Source organism: Vulpes vulpes, chromosome 5, assembly GCF_048418805.1.
Source record: "Vulpes vulpes isolate BD-2025 chromosome 5, VulVul3, whole genome shotgun sequence".
NCBI classification, from domain to species: Eukaryota; Metazoa; Chordata; class Mammalia; order Carnivora; family Canidae; genus Vulpes; species Vulpes vulpes.
In genome coordinates this window covers 80,525,116-80,542,143 of record NC_132784.1, presented here as the reverse complement: position 1 = coordinate 80,542,143, position 17,028 = coordinate 80,525,116, and the positions used below count along the sequence as shown (strand labels likewise).

General features: G+C 37.1%; 2 protein-coding genes across 16 annotated transcripts in view; one reads left to right on the top strand and one right to left on the bottom strand.

Annotated features, from left to right (window-relative positions):
- Positions 1-3,443, top strand: part of IMMP1L (inner mitochondrial membrane peptidase subunit 1) — a 128,238-nt gene extending 124,795 nt beyond the window's left edge. For 8 of the 10 annotated variants that reach the window (XM_072759044.1, XM_072759037.1, XM_072759049.1 and 5 more), the window contains one exon: positions 1,771-1,968. In XM_072759044.1, coding sequence (XP_072615145.1) covers positions 1,771-1,953 — 183 coding nt within the window. In that variant the 3' untranslated portion in view covers positions 1,954-1,968. Of the gene's footprint in view, positions 1-1,770 lie in introns of all 10 variants that reach the window. The other 2 variants (XM_072759039.1, XM_072759042.1) reach the window with 2 other exon arrangements.
- DNAJC24 (DnaJ heat shock protein family (Hsp40) member C24) overlaps positions 1-17,028 on the bottom strand; it is a 126,547-nt gene that overhangs the window by 108,725 nt on the left and 794 nt on the right. For all 6 annotated transcript variants that reach the window (XM_072759052.1, XM_072759051.1, XM_026012794.2 and 3 more), the window contains exon 2: positions 16,444-16,587. In XM_072759052.1, coding sequence (XP_072615153.1) covers positions 16,444-16,554 — 111 coding nt within the window. In that variant the 5' untranslated portion in view covers positions 16,555-16,587. The remainder of the gene's footprint in view (positions 1-16,443; positions 16,588-17,028) is intronic.

The window sequence follows — 17,028 nt, the reverse complement described above, 5'->3', positions numbered from 1 at the left end:
ATTAAGAGTAAGAGCCTCCCCTGCACACTCCTGCCTCAAATTACATGGATTTTCTTTAAGATTATGGAACATACTGTAACAGCAGCATATAATTTTCCAACACAATAATTCTTTTCCAGTTGAAAGGTATCCTGTAATATTATCAACATCAATGTGAAAAGACCCCAATTTTCAATTTGACAAAGCTTTTTGGGGGGAAGCTTTATCTTTCGTAAACAGCAATTTTCACATGCATAAACGACAAAAACTATGGGAATATAACTAATCATTCTAGGTAGGCCCTACACCATTTCACAGCAATGGATTATTATTTAACTTATATTAGTCGAAAACTAAAGCATATTTTTAAAAATGGTTCGTAAGAAGAAATCAAGGGCAATGTACTTTTATTAACTAGTAAAATCCCTATTAATAAAATGCTGCTGGGAAATACAGATTCAGTTACCCTTATTTTTATATAGTAAATTATTAGGCAACAGACTGAATGGTATGTGAAATAAATATCTTCAGGCTAATTCTGCACTTTACAATTTTATAAATCTATTTATACTTATTAAAGGATTCTAAAATATCTTAGTAAAATTTTTTTTCAGAATTGGGACCTTGAATAAGTACTACTTTAAAAAAACAGAAATAAGGAAACAGTATTTACTAAATCAACATGCATTGTAAACTTACCAGCCTATGATTTAGCAATATTTTATCCCAACAACTAATTATGTAGGAGGTGTTAAATTCGAAGTCTTCTGAACTTGGAAAAGTACATGTAATAAATGTGCCTCTTTACAAAATTAGATACAGAATGGTATTTGTCAAATGTAATTTTATTCTCCCAATTGTTTTGGGACATTATTGAAAAACACAGACTGAGGGGGAAACAAGTAATTCAAATTAGAAAGAATATAAACTTTAAAGTCTGTTTTTGAAAAAAAAAAATCTGATAAACATGATAAATACTATGGTTTCCCCTTATAATTTTCTTTTCCTCAACTCTATCAGAAACTCTAAACTTATACAAAAGGAATAAAGAAGTTTCACTCCATATATAATCTAGATCCCTTCAAAATTAAAACAGTAGTAATTATGTCTGACCTTCTGTAATACTTCATTACCTGTACAAGAATGAGGTGTTCCATGGATATCCAGAACACTGAAAATGATGCCTTTAAACAACTATAAACCCTTCTGGAGAGCAATTATGAGAGAGTATGTGATCAGGTCTAAATTCTACCCCTTACTAATTCTGTTTCAGACAAACCACTTAACTGTAACTAAGCCTTGGTTTTTCTCAACTGCAAACATGGGGATAGTATTTCCTACCGTATGGGACTGCCGAGAGGATAAAATCAGATAAGAAGCGAAAGAAAGCATTTGCAAACTGTGAAGTACAATCTATAAAGGACAATACACATGCTACCAATTACATACTTATTACTACATACTTCCTTGTCTTCTTGAACAGAATACACTAAACATAATTTAACCCATGGCTATAATTACAAGTTATTGTGCTAAGCTGTAAGACAAGGACTGAAGTCACCATAACCCAGGCTAAAGAAAAAAAAAAAAAAAACCCAGGCTAAAGGAGGCCATGATGGTAGGCTGTTTTGGTGCTTCTTTACAGTTCTGGATGCCCTTTGTACTGTTGGTTGAGACTTTTGCTGCTATCAGCATACATAGTTACCTATAGGGAGCCTTCTCAGAATAATGCCAGTTAAAATCCTCTCTCCTATAATTTGCTGCTCCACTTCTTTTCTCACCTCTCAACAGGTAACTACTGTCTTCTTCACAGAGAAAAAAAGAAGTTACCAAATAGGAGCTCATCGACTTCCTGTAACCAAACTGACAAAGGGAACCTGTTGTTGTATCCATCTTCTCATCCTTTTTTCCTATAACAATGGAGACAGGTTCCTCCCTTCTCCTATAATAAAGCTAATCCTTCTACATTTCTGATCCCATCCCCTTCTGCTTTCCGTCAATGACTGTCTTTCTCTCATAACTTCAATCCCAAGCCTTCTCTTGGCTACTTCCCATAAATGTAAACATGCTCAAGTCTCTTCTGTCTTCTAAAAGGAAACACAGGAACAGACATTTTATCATACTCTAGCTACCCTCATTCTCCTTCCCTACTGGCTATATGTCTCCTGTCCTAGAGAAATAACAAAAATGCACTTCTACTCAGGGAAGGTATGCACATGGAAGAGGGACACGTGGGGATCAGGGGTTAAAACTCAGACGGTTTTGAGATGATGGGTTAAGAGTTAGTAGGCTAAGTTAGGGGAAGAGGCACAGTGGTTCAGGGAAAGATAGCAAATGCAAAGGCACATAGCAGAGGAAGGTAATCTGGCCCCTAAAGGAAAATGAAAATAGTTCAGGGCTTCCACTAAATGACAAATTCATACATATATTATCCATATTCCCTCCCACAACTCCACTACAATAGCAGTAAAGGAATACTAATTTCTTAAAGGCAAAAGCATAAATGAATAAGAACAAATAAGAGCAGAGAAGAGAAAAAGCAGTTGGGAGACACCAAAATTTGAGAAGAGGGAAAACTGATTGGGCACCTGGGTGCTCAGTCAGGTAAGAGACTGCCTTCGGCTCAGGTCATGATCCCAGGGTCCTAAAATCAATCCCTTCGTTGAGCTCCTTGCTCAGTGGGGAGCCTGATTCTCCCTCTCCCTGCCACTCCCCCTGCTTCTGAGTTCTTTCTCTGTCAAATAAATAAATAAAATCTTAAAAAAAAAAAAAAGATAATTGATCAACATATGGTTACCAATTCAGTGAAAACTGAAACCCAAGTCTGAAGTACGAGACAATTAAGAGGCAAGACATTCCCAAAGAGGCCAGACAAACTGAGGAACTGAAGGCTTTAAGTACCTCTGAGAGAGGGGCTGAGGACCAAGACTAACAACAGAAAGACTGGATAGACTTTAGAAGATAAAATCAGACCTCCAGCTCTCCTCCTCATCACAAAGCCAGGTACCTATTCTCTCCTACCATAGCAGAAAATCAGAGATTTACTGTGTGGAGATAAATCAGAGAATGTTCTGGAGATAGATCATAGAAATGCACTGAAAATAAAAGGAAAAAGGGAAGTTAACACATGGAGCAATATGAGCCCACGTTTCCATCTTCCCAGGCAGGAAACCTGGTAATTCCCCTCTCAGAAATGGATTCAGATGCTGTCATTTTGTTGTATTTTGTATTTTGTTGGATGACATTTGGGTCATCCAACAAAATAATTGAGTCTACCTTATGAAAGCCCCCAGTTATACACAGGAACCTCCAAATAAACTTGGAACATTTCATTCTTTTTTAAAATTTTTGTATCATTTTATTTTTCAGCATGAGATGTATACTCTTTAATCTCCATCCCCCCCACCCAACTCCCCTCTTGTAATCATCAGTTTGTTCCCTATAATTAAAGGTCTGTTTCATGGTTTGTCTTTTTTCCTTTGTTCATTGTTTTGTTTCTTAAAATCCCCATATAAATGAGATCATACGGTATTTGACTTTGACTTAGAAGTTTTTTTTAAAGACTTTATTTATTTACATAGGAGGGACCATGAATGCATGAGCAGAAAAGAGGGGTGGAGGGAGAAGCAGACTCCCTACTGAACAGGGAGTCTAGCATAGAGCTCAATCCCAGGACCCTGAGATCATGACCCAAACCCAAGGCAGATGCTTAACCAACTGAACCACCAGGGCACTCCTTGCTGATTAGCATTATACTCTCTAGCACTATCCATGTTGTTGTAAATAGCAAGGTATCATTCTTTTTTATGACTGAATAATATTGCATTGTGCATATATACCACATCTTCTTTATTCATTCATCTATCAATGGACACTTGGGCTGCTTCCATAGTTTGGCTATTTTAAAGAATGCTGCAATAAACACATAGGGGTGAATATATTCCTTTGAGTTAGTGTTTTTGTATTCTTTTGGCAAATACCCAGTAGTGTGATTACTGGATCAAAGGGTCATTCCATTTTTAATTTTTGGAGGAACCTCCATACTGTTTTCCAGAGTGGATGCATCAGTTTGCATTCCCACCAACAGTGCAAGAGAGTTCCTTTTTCTCCACATCTTTGCCAACCTCTGTTGTTACTTGTACTGTTGATTTTAGCCATTCTGATATGTGTAAGGTTATACCTCATTCCAATTTTGATTTGCATCTCCCTGATGCAAAAGTGATGTAAAGTATCTTTTCATGTGTCTGCTAGCTACCTGTGTGTCTTTGAAAAAATGTCTGTTCATGTCTTCCACCCATTTCTTAACTGGATTATTTGTTTTTCTGGATGTTGAGTTGCAACAGGTCTGTATGTATTTTTGGATATCACTTATGAGATATATCATTTGCAAATACCTTTCCCATCAGTAGGCTGCCTTTTAGTTTTGCTATTTCTTCACTGTGCAGAAGCTTTTTATTTTGATATAGTACTAATATTTTTATTTTTGTTTTTATTTCCCTTGCCTCAGGAGACATACCTAGAAAAATATATCCATGAGCATGAAATGTCTTTCCATTTCTTTGCATCATTTTCTATTTCTCTCATCATAAAAGCCCTCTGCAAAATAGGTCTAGAGAGAACATACCTCAACATAATAAAAGCCTTATTGAAAAACCCACAGCCAACATCATACTTAATGGTGAAAAACTGAAAGCTTTTCCATGGTCAGAAGCAAGACAAGGATGTCCATTCTCACCACTTCTGTTCAACGTAGTACTGAAAGTCCTAGCCACAGCAGTTAGACAACATAAAGAGACAAAAGGCATCCAAATTGCTAAAGAAGTAAAACTCTATTTGCAGATGACACAATACTATCCATAGAAAACTCTAAAGACTCCACCAAAATACTAGAATTCAATAAAGTTGCAGGATACAAAATCAACATACAGAAATCTGTTGCATTCCTATCCACTAATAATGAAGCAGCAGAAAGTAAAATATTTCACTTTAAAAAAAAAAGATTTGTATTTATTTGAGGGGCAGTGGTAGGGAGGGACAGAAGAAGCAGGTGCCCTGCTGAGCAGGGAGCCCCATGCAGGGCTCAATCCCAGGACATGACACAAAATGAAGACAGATGCTCAACTAACTGAGCCACCAGGCACCTCACAACACTTCATTCTTAAAGATGAAGAGATGACTAACGATCACCAAATATAGCGAAAAGAATCTCTCTAACAAAAGGAAGAGAAAAAAAAAAAGAAGAAAAAGTTCAAAGAAACCTTAAAAATAAAACTTTATTAACCCTAGAAAGATATTTTATTCCTAAAGCAATAGGAGTCCACACACACAAATACAAAAGGAAATTCAGTACAAAGGCAGTTATTAGAAATAAAAAATACAAAATTAGGGGCAGCCCAGGTGGCTCAGCGGTTTAGCACTGCCTTCAACCCAGGGCGTGATCCTGGAGACGCAGGTTCAAGTCCCGCGTTGGGCTCCCTGCATGGAGCCTGCTTCTCCCTCTGCCTGTGTCTCTGCCTCTCTCTCTCTCTCTCTCTCTCTCTCTCTCTCTCTCTCTCCCTGAGTGGAGCCTGCTTCTCCCTCTGCCTGTGTCTCTGCCTCTCTCTCTTTCTCTCTCTCTCTCTGTGTCTCTCATGAATAAATAAATAAAATCTTTAAAAAAAATTAAAATCATCAACAGGAATTAAAATATAAAAATGACTACATTCATACAGTTTATTAATTGAATAAATATTATTTTGAGTACCTACTACCTTCCAGAGATAGTTTAGAGTGGGTAAATTAGGAAAATATCATGTCCTAGAAAACAAGTGAAGGAAATATACCAAAAAAAAAAGGAAAAAAAGAAAAAAGAAAAAAAATAAATAGATAAATAAATAAATAAATAAATAAATAAATAAATAAACCAACCAACCAACCAACCAACCAACCAACAAACTAACCAAAGAAAAATGTCATAGCAAATGCTGCTGTTATATAGGTAGGGTTGACACTGTAAATTTATCACTTAACAAAGTGGTGTCTGCCTGGAGGAAGAGGTCCTTTCCTTGGAATACTCAGCAACAGTGTCTTACCCCCTTTCCAAAGCTGCTTCCAACAGCTTACCGAAAGGACCTAGTAGCCGTACTTCTCTATCCCAAAGCAATTTCCCCAGCCATCCACACCAACTTTGCTCAGCCCTATGTGGCTTAGGAAGAAACCAAGTTAGGAGAAGAAATTCTGGTGTTTTGTTTTGTTTTAACTCAGTCTGGTCTGAAAAGTTCTCTCCTCCATACTCCATCTCTCCATAAGGACCAGTAGAGCAAAGCTTATCTGGAGACAGTTAGGCTAATCATTCTTCCTTATAAGTATCTTTTTTTTCTTCTTCTTCTTCTCACTTTAACGCTCCTGAGACTTCAGTTCCTCACATTTGCAGGTACTGTAACACAGTACAGTGGTCCCACAGCCACCTGTGCCCCAGAATTATCTGCCCAGATGATTAAAATTGTAGGCCTCAGGGAATCAAAAGGCACAAAGAAACTTCTTAGCATTATGGAACTATTCCATATTTTAATTGTTGTAATAGATTACACAACTGTATACAACCACAAAAAAAATCTCTTTAAAATACATTTACACAAAAAATTAAAATAAAAATAAAATAAATTTACAATTTAAACTTTGACACTTCAGAAAATGAAAAAGGGAGCTATTAATTATGCCAGGACAACAGACATAAACTACAACTACTCTGAGAAAAGCAGGATAAATTGTCATCTTAGTAATAAATCAAAATGAAGACTAAGTATTGACCACTGGTTTTAGCAACATGTATACTGTGAAATAATAGAAAATGTATATACAAGTCTCTGCCCCCAGTTTCTGGCACAGAATTCTTAAATCCTTGGGAATCTCCTAGGTGACTGGGTGATTTGTTCTAATAGGGAGACTCTTGCTGGCCTGCTGGATGGGGGCAGGTCACCAGAAAGTCTGAGCCGTAATCTGAAGCTTGGAACTTCCAAGTCCACCCACTATTCTCCAGAGAGGGGAACGAGGATGGAAATGGAGTTAACAACTAATCATGCCAACCCAATGAAGCCTACATAAAATTCCCAATAGCACACGGTTCAGAAAGTATCTGAGTTGGTGAACACACACATCTATATGCCAGGAGGGTAGTACATCCCAAACCCCAACTCCAGTAGGACAGAAGCTCCTGTAATATGTACCGCTTCATCTGGTTGTTCATCTGTATCCTTTGTCATATCGTTTATTACACAATAAACCGATAAACAATTATTTCCCTGAGTTCTGTGAGCCATTTTAGTAAATTATCAAACTCAAGGAAGGGGTCTGGGAACTCTAATTTATAAGGGGTTCAGTTAAAAGTTCTGTCAGTCAGAAGTACAGATGACAAACTTGGACTTGTGACTGACATCTCAAGGGAGGGCAGTCTTATATGGGAGTAAGCCTTTAATTTCATTGGATCCGAAGCCATCTCCAGGTAATGTCAAAATTGAAGTGAATAATAGAAAATCCAACTGGTGTTGCAGGAAATTGCTTGGTATGTAGAATACCAACACATCTGGTGACAAAAGAATTGTGTGTGAGTAAAGGAAAAGCACAGGACTGTGTTTTTTCCCATTAGAGGTATCACTGGCAATCTTGATAAGAGCAGTTTCAGTGTAGTGGTAGGAGCGAAGCCTTACTGAAGTAGGTTTAAAAGAGTTAAGAAGAGAGAAATTGAAGAAAGGAAATAGAGACAACATTTTGAAATACTGTTTTTGCTACAAAGAACAACACTAAGTTGGGGCAACAAGTGGCAGAAATGGGTTGAGAAAAAGGTTGTGGGGTTTTTGGTTTTGTTTTTTTTTCCAAAGATGAGAGAAATAATGGTACATTTTAATGCTGAAAGGAATAATCCAGTAGAACCAGCCACGTATCATACAAACTCATTTTTTTTAAATAGGGAACTGAAAACCCCAATGAACCCAAATTCAAAGTGAAAAGACCCTCCCCAAAAGAGAGGAAACCCATCACTGGTTTTATCTTTGGCAAAGCAGAGGGAACAAGAAGCCAAGAGAGACACAGATAAGAAGAAAACAAACTTTTAATCAATTTTAAAAGCTGACTACAGACTGGCATGACAATTTAGAGTCCCCAGACACCCCAAATGTACAGAGACTGTACCTGCCCAGCAATTCTACCCCATTGGCCTTTTTCAAGTGCTCACTAGAAAGGAGACACTGGGACAAGTGGCCCACTAAAAGTGAAGGGCATGAGAGCAAACCTTCACGGAATACAGACTTCATGATGACGGAATACAGACTTCATGCTGAGTATCAGGAAACAGTCATCCAGAGCTAAAAAAAAACTGAAAGAGACTTGAGAGACCACTCCTCACATGCAAGAGTCCTGCTGAAGTCTACAGACAGGACAGGAGAGCTGAGACAAATCCTGAGGACTCAAGCTCTACTAAAGGGATGGCTCTGATCCTGTTCAAGTCAGCTGAAAGCCTGCAGTGAAATGAATCACTAAAGCAACTACAACCAAGACAAAATCTCAGCTCCATACAGACTAGACTGACAGCACAACTTACACAAGCTGCCTTACAGAAGGGCATGCCCATCCCTAGAAATACAGATAGTATTTAAGTATTTACATCCCTGTCTACTTTTCATTCACAATTTTGGGCATTCAGTAAAAACAGGTAAGACATGCGAAGAGGCAATAAAATGTGATCCACCATCAAGAAAGGATATAGAACCATGTCCAGAGATGGCCCAGATGTTAAAATTATCAGACAAGAACTTTAAAATAACTACAGTTAAGTATAGTAGATGAGCTAGAGGAAGTGGTACACAGTATATGTGAAAAGAATGGGAGATACAGGAAAACTATATAAAAAAGGAGATAGGAGAAATCCAAGATATGAAGATTAGATAAAAAAGATTAAGAATTTCTTTAATGAGTTTATCAGCAGATAGAGTTTACAGCAGATACCTCTACAGATAGTAGAGGAAAAATAAAACCAAAGAATTTGAAGATGAGGTCAATGAAATTATGCAAACTAGAAAAAAAGACTAGAAGAAAAAAGAACAGAGCATCCAGTAACTATGGCACAATCCAATATATATGTAATTAGAATCCCAAAAGGAGAAGAGAGGAAGAATGGAGCAGGAAAAAAAAATGTGAAAACATAATGGCTGAAAATATTCCAAAAGCAGTGAAAGAAAGGCATTAACCACAAATCCAAGAAACTCAGTTAACCCTAGGAAAGATAAACACAACCTCTCACAAACACACATTTAAGGCACATGACAGGGATCCCTGGGTGACTCAGTGGTTTAGCACCTGCCTTCAGCCCAGGGCTTGATCCTGGAGACCAGGGATCAAATCCCGCATCAGGCTCCCTGAATGGAGCCTGCTTCTCCCTCTGCCTCTCTCTCTGTCTCTGTCTCTCATGAATAAATAAATAAATAAATAAACCTAAAAAAAAAGGCACATGACAGAGAAACCACTAAAACCAAGAGAAAATCTTGAGTGGCTACAAGAGAAAAAAAAGATACATTAAGAAAAAAGGATATAAATTATACCTGAATTCCCATCAGAAACTATTTAAAACAAGCTTTTAAAAGAAAAAAAATCAGGGATCCCTGGGTGGTGCAGCGGTTTAGCGCCTGCCTTTGGCCCAGGGCGCAATCCTGGAGACCCGAGATCAAATCCCACGTCGGGCTCCTGGTGCGTGGAGCCTGCTTCTCCCTCTGCCTATGTCTCTGCCTCTCTCTTTGTGTGTGTGTGTGTGTGTGTGTGTGTGTGACTATCATAAATAAATAAAAACTAAAAAATAAAAAATAAATAAATAAATAAATGAAAAAATCAAAAGCAAAAACATTTTGTCAATCGGGGGTTCTCCAGCCAGTGGAAATACAAAATCTTTCTAGCCAGTGGAAATACAAAATCTTTCCAAAATGAAGGCAAAAAAGTCTATAGATGGGAAGTAATACCACACAGAAACATCAGAAAAAATAAATATGACACATACATACCAATAAATCTTTTTAAAAGAATATTGAATAGAAATATTTAAAAGAGCATCAAACTACAGAATTTACAGCATATCTTGTCTTTGAAAGTAAGAACAAAGGGGAAGGAGGATAGTAAATGGAAGTGTGCTGTTGTAAAGTTCTTACACCGTGAAGTACAACATTTTTTTGAAGGTAAACTGTGATAACTTAAAAATGATTACAGGGACCCCTGCGTGGCTCAGCGGTTTGACACCTGCCTTCAGCCCAGGACTTGATCCTGGAGTCCCACATCAGGCTCCCTGCATGGAGCCTGCTTCTCCCTCTGCCTGTGTCTCTGCCTCTCTCTCTCTCTCTCTCTCTGTGTCTCTCATGAATAAATGAAATCTTTAAAAATAAATAAATAATAATTAAAAATTAAATGATTACATTTATATTAAATGGTGGGGAAAATGAGATGTTGGGTCAAAGAATACAGAGTTGCAGCTATAAGATGAGTAAGTTCAGAGGATTTAGTATACAGCATGGTGAATATAGTAACAACTGTATACTTGAAAGTTGCTAGGAAAAAAAAAAAAAAAAAAGAAAGTTGCTAGGAGAGTCCCTTCATCTTAGAAGTTCTTACCACACAGCTAAAGGCAACCTTGTGAGGAGATGGATGTGAACTATACTACGGTAATCGTTTTGCCTAAATGGACTGAACACCCTCAACAAAAGGCAGTGATTGACAGGTTGGAATTCTTTTAAGGCCCCAATTATTCACTATAAAAACAAAATACACTTAAAACATAAAAGAGACAGACTGAAAGAGAAAGGATGGTTAAAAATAAACCATACAAACACTAAGAAAGCTGGTGTGGCTATACTGTGAAATATAGAAAGGGTAATTTTATAATGATCAAAGGTTCTAATTCATGAAGAGATAACAATCTTAAATCTACATACCCCTAATAATAATGAAGATCCTAAATAACTGAAACAAAAATTAACAGAAAAATAAACAAACCCACCATCATGGTTAAGAGGTGTAAATGTCCTTCTCTCAGAAACTGATAAAACAAATGGACAAAAAAATCAGTAAGGCTATAGAATATTTGAACAATATCAACTTGACCTAATTAATAGACACTAACAGTATACTTAATAAAGGCAGAACACCCATTTTTTCAAGTAGAACACCCATTTTTTCAAGTACATGAGAACATTCACCAAGATAGATGAGCTAGGCGATGTAAAAGGTTATTAATTTCAAAGGAATGAAATCATACCAAGTACACTCTAACCATAACAGAATTAAATTAGAAATCAATAATAGAAAGATATCTAAGTATTTTCCAATATACCTCCACAGATCAAAGAAAACTGTTACAGAGGAAATTTTAAAATATTTTGAACTGAATGATAATGAAAATACACATATCAAATTTGTAGAATGAAGCTAAAAGAGTACTTTAAGCTTAGAAATTTATAACTTTAAATAGCTATGTATGAAAAGACAGATGTACAACCAATGATGTAATTTTCTACATTAATAAGCTAGAAAAAGAAAAGCAAGCAGAAGAAGAGATATAACAAAGTTAAAAGCAGAAACCAAATAAAGAAAAATGAACAAACAATATAAAACCAACAAAGTACAAGTTGGTTCCTGGCCAAGATTTAAAAAAACAGATAAACCTCTAGCAAGACTGATCAGGAAAAAAGAAATAGAAAACACAAATTACCAATATAAAGAATGAAAATGAAAACATCACTACAAATATTTCAGTAATAAGAAGATGATAAGGATGGTATGAACATCATGATAATAACTTTGACTTCTTATATCAAATGGATAAATTTTTTAATAAAAACAGCATTGTTGTTTTCCTATGTGGACAAAATCTGGATAGCCCTGTAGCCTCAAAAAATAATTAAATTCATAATTACAAAATTTCCCACATAGAAAACTTCTGGCCCAGATGACTTGACTAGTAAATTCTATGAAACATTTAAATAAGAAATAATAACTAGTATGGAGATTCTGCAAAAAATTAAAAATGGAAATAGCATATGATTTAGTATTTCCACTGCTGAGTATTTACCACCTAATTTAGCAAGACTGTGGGATACAAAATCAGTATATGAAAATGAAATATATTTCTGGGGTGCCTGGGTGGCTCAGGTGGTTAAGTGGCTGACTTGGTTTTTTGGCTCAGATCATGATCTCACAATCCTGGGATGAAGCCCTACAACCAGCCAGTCTCTGCACTCAGCAAGAAGTCCACTTGAGATTCTCTCTCCTCTCCTCTGCCCTTCCCCCACCACGCTCTCATCGGGTACTCCTGAACGCCTCTTGCTTGCTCTCTCTAATCAATAAAATATGGGCACCTGGGTGTCGGGATCCCTGCTGACATCCATTCCCCTCCCTCTGCTGTTCCCCATGCTTCTGCTCTCTCTCTCAAATTAAAAAAAAAAAAAAAGTCTTTTAAGACTAAATATAAAATAAATAAAATTAAAATAAACTCTATATGCTACCAGTCAATATCCAAAAAATAAAATTTTAAAAAATACCATGTACAATAGAACCTAAAACACCAAAAACTACAAATACGATGTGTAATATTATACTGAAACTTCTAAAATATTTCTGAGAGAAATTAAAGTAACTCAATATTGTTAACTGTCCATTCTGCCAAATGAGTATATATTCAATACAGTCACAATTAAAATTCAAGCAGGATTTCTTTAAATGGAAATTTAGAAGCTCATCCTAAATTTTTATGGACATGCAAGCAAACTAAAGTAACCAAAATAAACTTGAAAGGAAGGATAAAATTAGAGAACTTCAATGTGACTTTGAAACAGACTATAAACCTACAATAATCAAGGCGGAGGTATTAGCAAAAGGACAAATATAGCAAACAGAATAGAATCTAGAAATAGACTCCCACTGCCAAGACATTGACAATACAATTCAGAGAAGGAAATATTTTCAATAAACAAACAGCTGGATATCCCTATTGAGGGAAAAACAAAAACATGACCTTCCCCCTCACACCATACATACAAAAACACACAGGTCTAAAGGTAAAACCAATACAGGAAAAAAAAAAAAAAAGAGAGAGAGAGAGAGAAAAAAAACCAGTATTTTCATGACCTTCATTAAAGAAGACACAGAAGCATGAACCAAAAAACAGACATGATAAAGTGTATTTCATCAAAATAAAAATATTCTGCTCATCAAAAAACACCAAGAAAATGAGCTGGCATGCCATAGATTAGGGAAAATATACACAGTGTATACACAAGATCAAGAATACACTTAACTTTTTTTAAAGACACTTCAGAAAAGATAATTATACAAATGGCTAGTGATAACATTCAAAAGTGCTTAAAATCATTAGTTATCAGAGAATACAAAATAAAACCCCAAAGAGAGAGCACTATAAATACATAATTGTGCAGTGGTTCTTAATGGGATGGGGAGGTGGGCATTTTTACCCCCAGGAGACATCTTCAGTTGTTACTGGCATCTAGAATGTTGCTAAACATCCTAAAAGGCACAGGACAGCCCCACATAATAAAGAATTATCGTGAGCCAAATGTCAATGAGGACAAAATTGAGAAACCCCCAATAGAACAAAGAGAGAAAGCGCATCAAATGTTGAAGATCTAGAGCAAATGTAACTCTGATATGTCACAAAAGGGTATGCAAAAATGATTCATTCACCCTGGTGTTTGACTGATGCTACCACATAAGTGTACATGGCTTCTCGATGCCAAATTAAACATGGCCTACAAGGCCTGCATAATCTAGACCCAGTCTACTTCTCCAGTAGTCATATGTGGCACAAGGATGATTCAGCACCAAGAAAAAAATTTCAATCAAGTCTACTCAACTTTGCTGAGAGAAATCTTAAGAATTCTGAGACAAAAGAAATCTTAACACCATTTAGCCAACTTATTACTTAAAGGGATATTAATACATTCCAGTAAAATTTCTGCATCCCTCACAACAGAGACTAACAATTTTGGCAAAAATCTCATAGATTTGACAAAAACTACAGAAACTAAAGCTATATAAGTAATGGTCCTCTACCCCTTTTGTAAACGGAGTTAACTGGAGACCACTATAGAGTACTGACATTGGCTTAAGAAACACCAACATATAGGTTGGGGAAAAAATTAAAAAGAAAAAAAAAGAAAAAAATTAAAGTAACAGCCCAGAAAAAAACTATATATTTATAAATACTATAACTTATTTCACCAAAGAATGGCAGTCATGTGTAAAACTGTATATATGGCCTAAATTGGCACCATTTAAAAAAAGACAACACAAACTATAACGTACGCCACATATGCTATGTTAAAAAATTAAAAAGCAGGGCAGCCGCGGGGGGGGCGGTGCTCGGCGGTTTAGCTCCGCCTTCAGCCCAGAGTGTGATCCTGGATGGAGTCTGTTTTTCCCTCTGCCTGTGTCTTTGCCTCTCTCTGCCTGTCTCTCTCTGTCTCTCATGAATAAATAAATTAAATCTTTAAAAATAGTAATAATAATAGGGCAGCCCCAGTGGCCCAGTAGTTTAGCGCCGCCTTCAGCCCAGGGTGTGATCCTGGAGACCCAGGATCAAGTCCCACGTCCGGCTCCCTGCATGGAGCCTGCTTCTCCCTCTGCCTGTGTCTCTGTCTCTGTCTCTCTCTCTGAGTCTCTCACAAATGAATAAATTAAAAAAAAAAAATCTTAAAAAACAAAATAAAATAATAAAAAAGTAAAAAGATTAAATTCATTTTGATTATTACTGTATGCAAATACTTACTGTACAAAATATGCAAAATAGCCAATATACTCAAACTGTTACCAGCTCAATATTAATCAATTATCACCTCAATTTAATCAACATAAAGCTCGGATTATTTTGTATTCTCTTTTTGTACTGAGTCTCCAAATCTATTTTACGTTTGTAATAAATTTCATTTTAGGGCAGCCAGGGTGTCTCAGCAGTTTGGCGCTGCCTTCAGCCAGGATATGATCCTGGAGCCCTGGGCTCCCTGCATGGAGCTTGCTTCTCCCTCTGCCTGTGTCTCTGCCTCTCTCTCTGTCTCTCATGACTATATAAATAAAATCTTTAAAAATAAAATAAAATAAATAAATTTCATTTTAGACTAGCCACATTTCAAGTGCTCAGTAGACATAGGTAGCTAGTGGCCACTGGGTACTAACAGTGCTTATGACATACTTTACATGGACTATTTCATTTAATCCTTTTTTTTTTTTTTTAATAACTGCATCCTTTAATGGCAGTAATACAATTATTGGATTAAGAGACCACAGGAGAAAGGGCAGGTGACATTTCTGGAAGACAGATAAGGAGTACAAAAAGGGAGCCGGGACAGTCATGCGATGATCATTGTAAAAATACAGTACGTTATATACATATTTGCACCATCAACTCTCAACTCTGAAGTAGTATTTACACTTTTGTTACAATCCTGGTTAGAGAACATTTTGTTTTTAAAAGCTTAGCCTGATGGCAAATGAAAATTTCGGGGGAATTCATAGTCCCATGAGGTTCTTAGGCTGAATATTCCGACAGGAGGGTTCCAGCTTCTATTTCATCCACAGATTTCGGTTTTAAAAAAAGTATTTAATTTTGCTTTTACAAAAGAAAATTCTGAAAGGAGGGAGAAAAAAAAAATCCACAGCCACACTGTGTATTCTTACTTATTTTACAAACACCAAGGGCTACAGCCCTTTGCTTCAAGGCCAACACTGGTGGCTGAAGAAAAATCTCACTAATGATTGTTTAAAAATAACAAAAACAGAAAAGACAAAGACAAACCAAACCTGATCACGGGGCACTGACCCTGTGGGCTGCCTTCTCCCGCCCTAGCTTCCAGCCCCAAACTCAATGACTGTTTTTTCTTTTTCTGGGGACAGGGGTTTGGTACAGGAGCCTCACTCACCTCCCACCCCAAGGAGCTGGGAGGGGAAACGCTTTGGCTGGGTCATCAGGTTTCCTCATTATTAGCAAGGAGGAGGTAGGGGCCTTACACAAGCCAAGTGTGGTGATGGGATGAGGAGAAAAAGGCAAGAGGCGGCCAGCAGGTGCTAACACACAGACGGGAAGGACCTTCGAGCCCCAGGCTGGCCTCCCCAAGGCCACCTCCACAGGGTGGGCCCTCTTCCGGAGGACACATAGATAGGAAAGTAAAATGTCCCAAGTTCCCACAGTTAGTTAGAATCAGGATTCTAACTCAACCATCATGACTGTTCCAAACCACCATGTTTTCCTCGCTCAAATTTAAAAAAAAATTTTTTTTTACAATATTACTGAAACTTTCATTAAACCACACTAATACCTTAATTTCTGCTTTGATATTTATTATATATTCATTTTATGGGAACCTACATTTCTGGTCACATTAAAACAACAACAACAAAAAAGCCTTTTTCCTTCATGACTTAGATCTGCAAGAAAAGACTTACCATTAATACGAGTTTTTGATACTTTTGTTTTAGATCTGACACACTTGCAGATGGGTCTGCCCCCAAAATGCTGTACCAGTCCTTTTTTGGTATCTGCTCAAATGCCATCATCCATCGAACAAGAAGTGGGTCTTCTCAGAGCAGCTGAATAGAAATATTGATGACCACTCATTACAGTTTGCAGGTTCAAAGAAACAAGTACTTTCGTAAATTTTTTAATATTTAGTTGAGTAAATCAGGATTATAACGCAAACCTGATGAAGCATGTGTTTTCACTTAAAACGCCTCAAGAATCTCATGTATAAGTATACGGGCAAATATGGCAAATCTGTTACATGTTTCACGATATACGCTTATTCCTTAAATTTTTCTCTGCATATTTCATTTATTTATTTATGGGAGACAGAGAGAGAGAGAGAGAGAGAGAGGGAGGGAGAGAGAGGCAGAGACACAGGCAGAGGGAGAAGCAGGCTCCCTGCAGGGAGCCCGATGCAGGACTCGATCTCAGGACCCCGGGGTCACGCCCTGAGCCCAAGGCAGACGCTCAACCGCAGAGCCACCATGGCGTCCCCGCTTATACCTTAA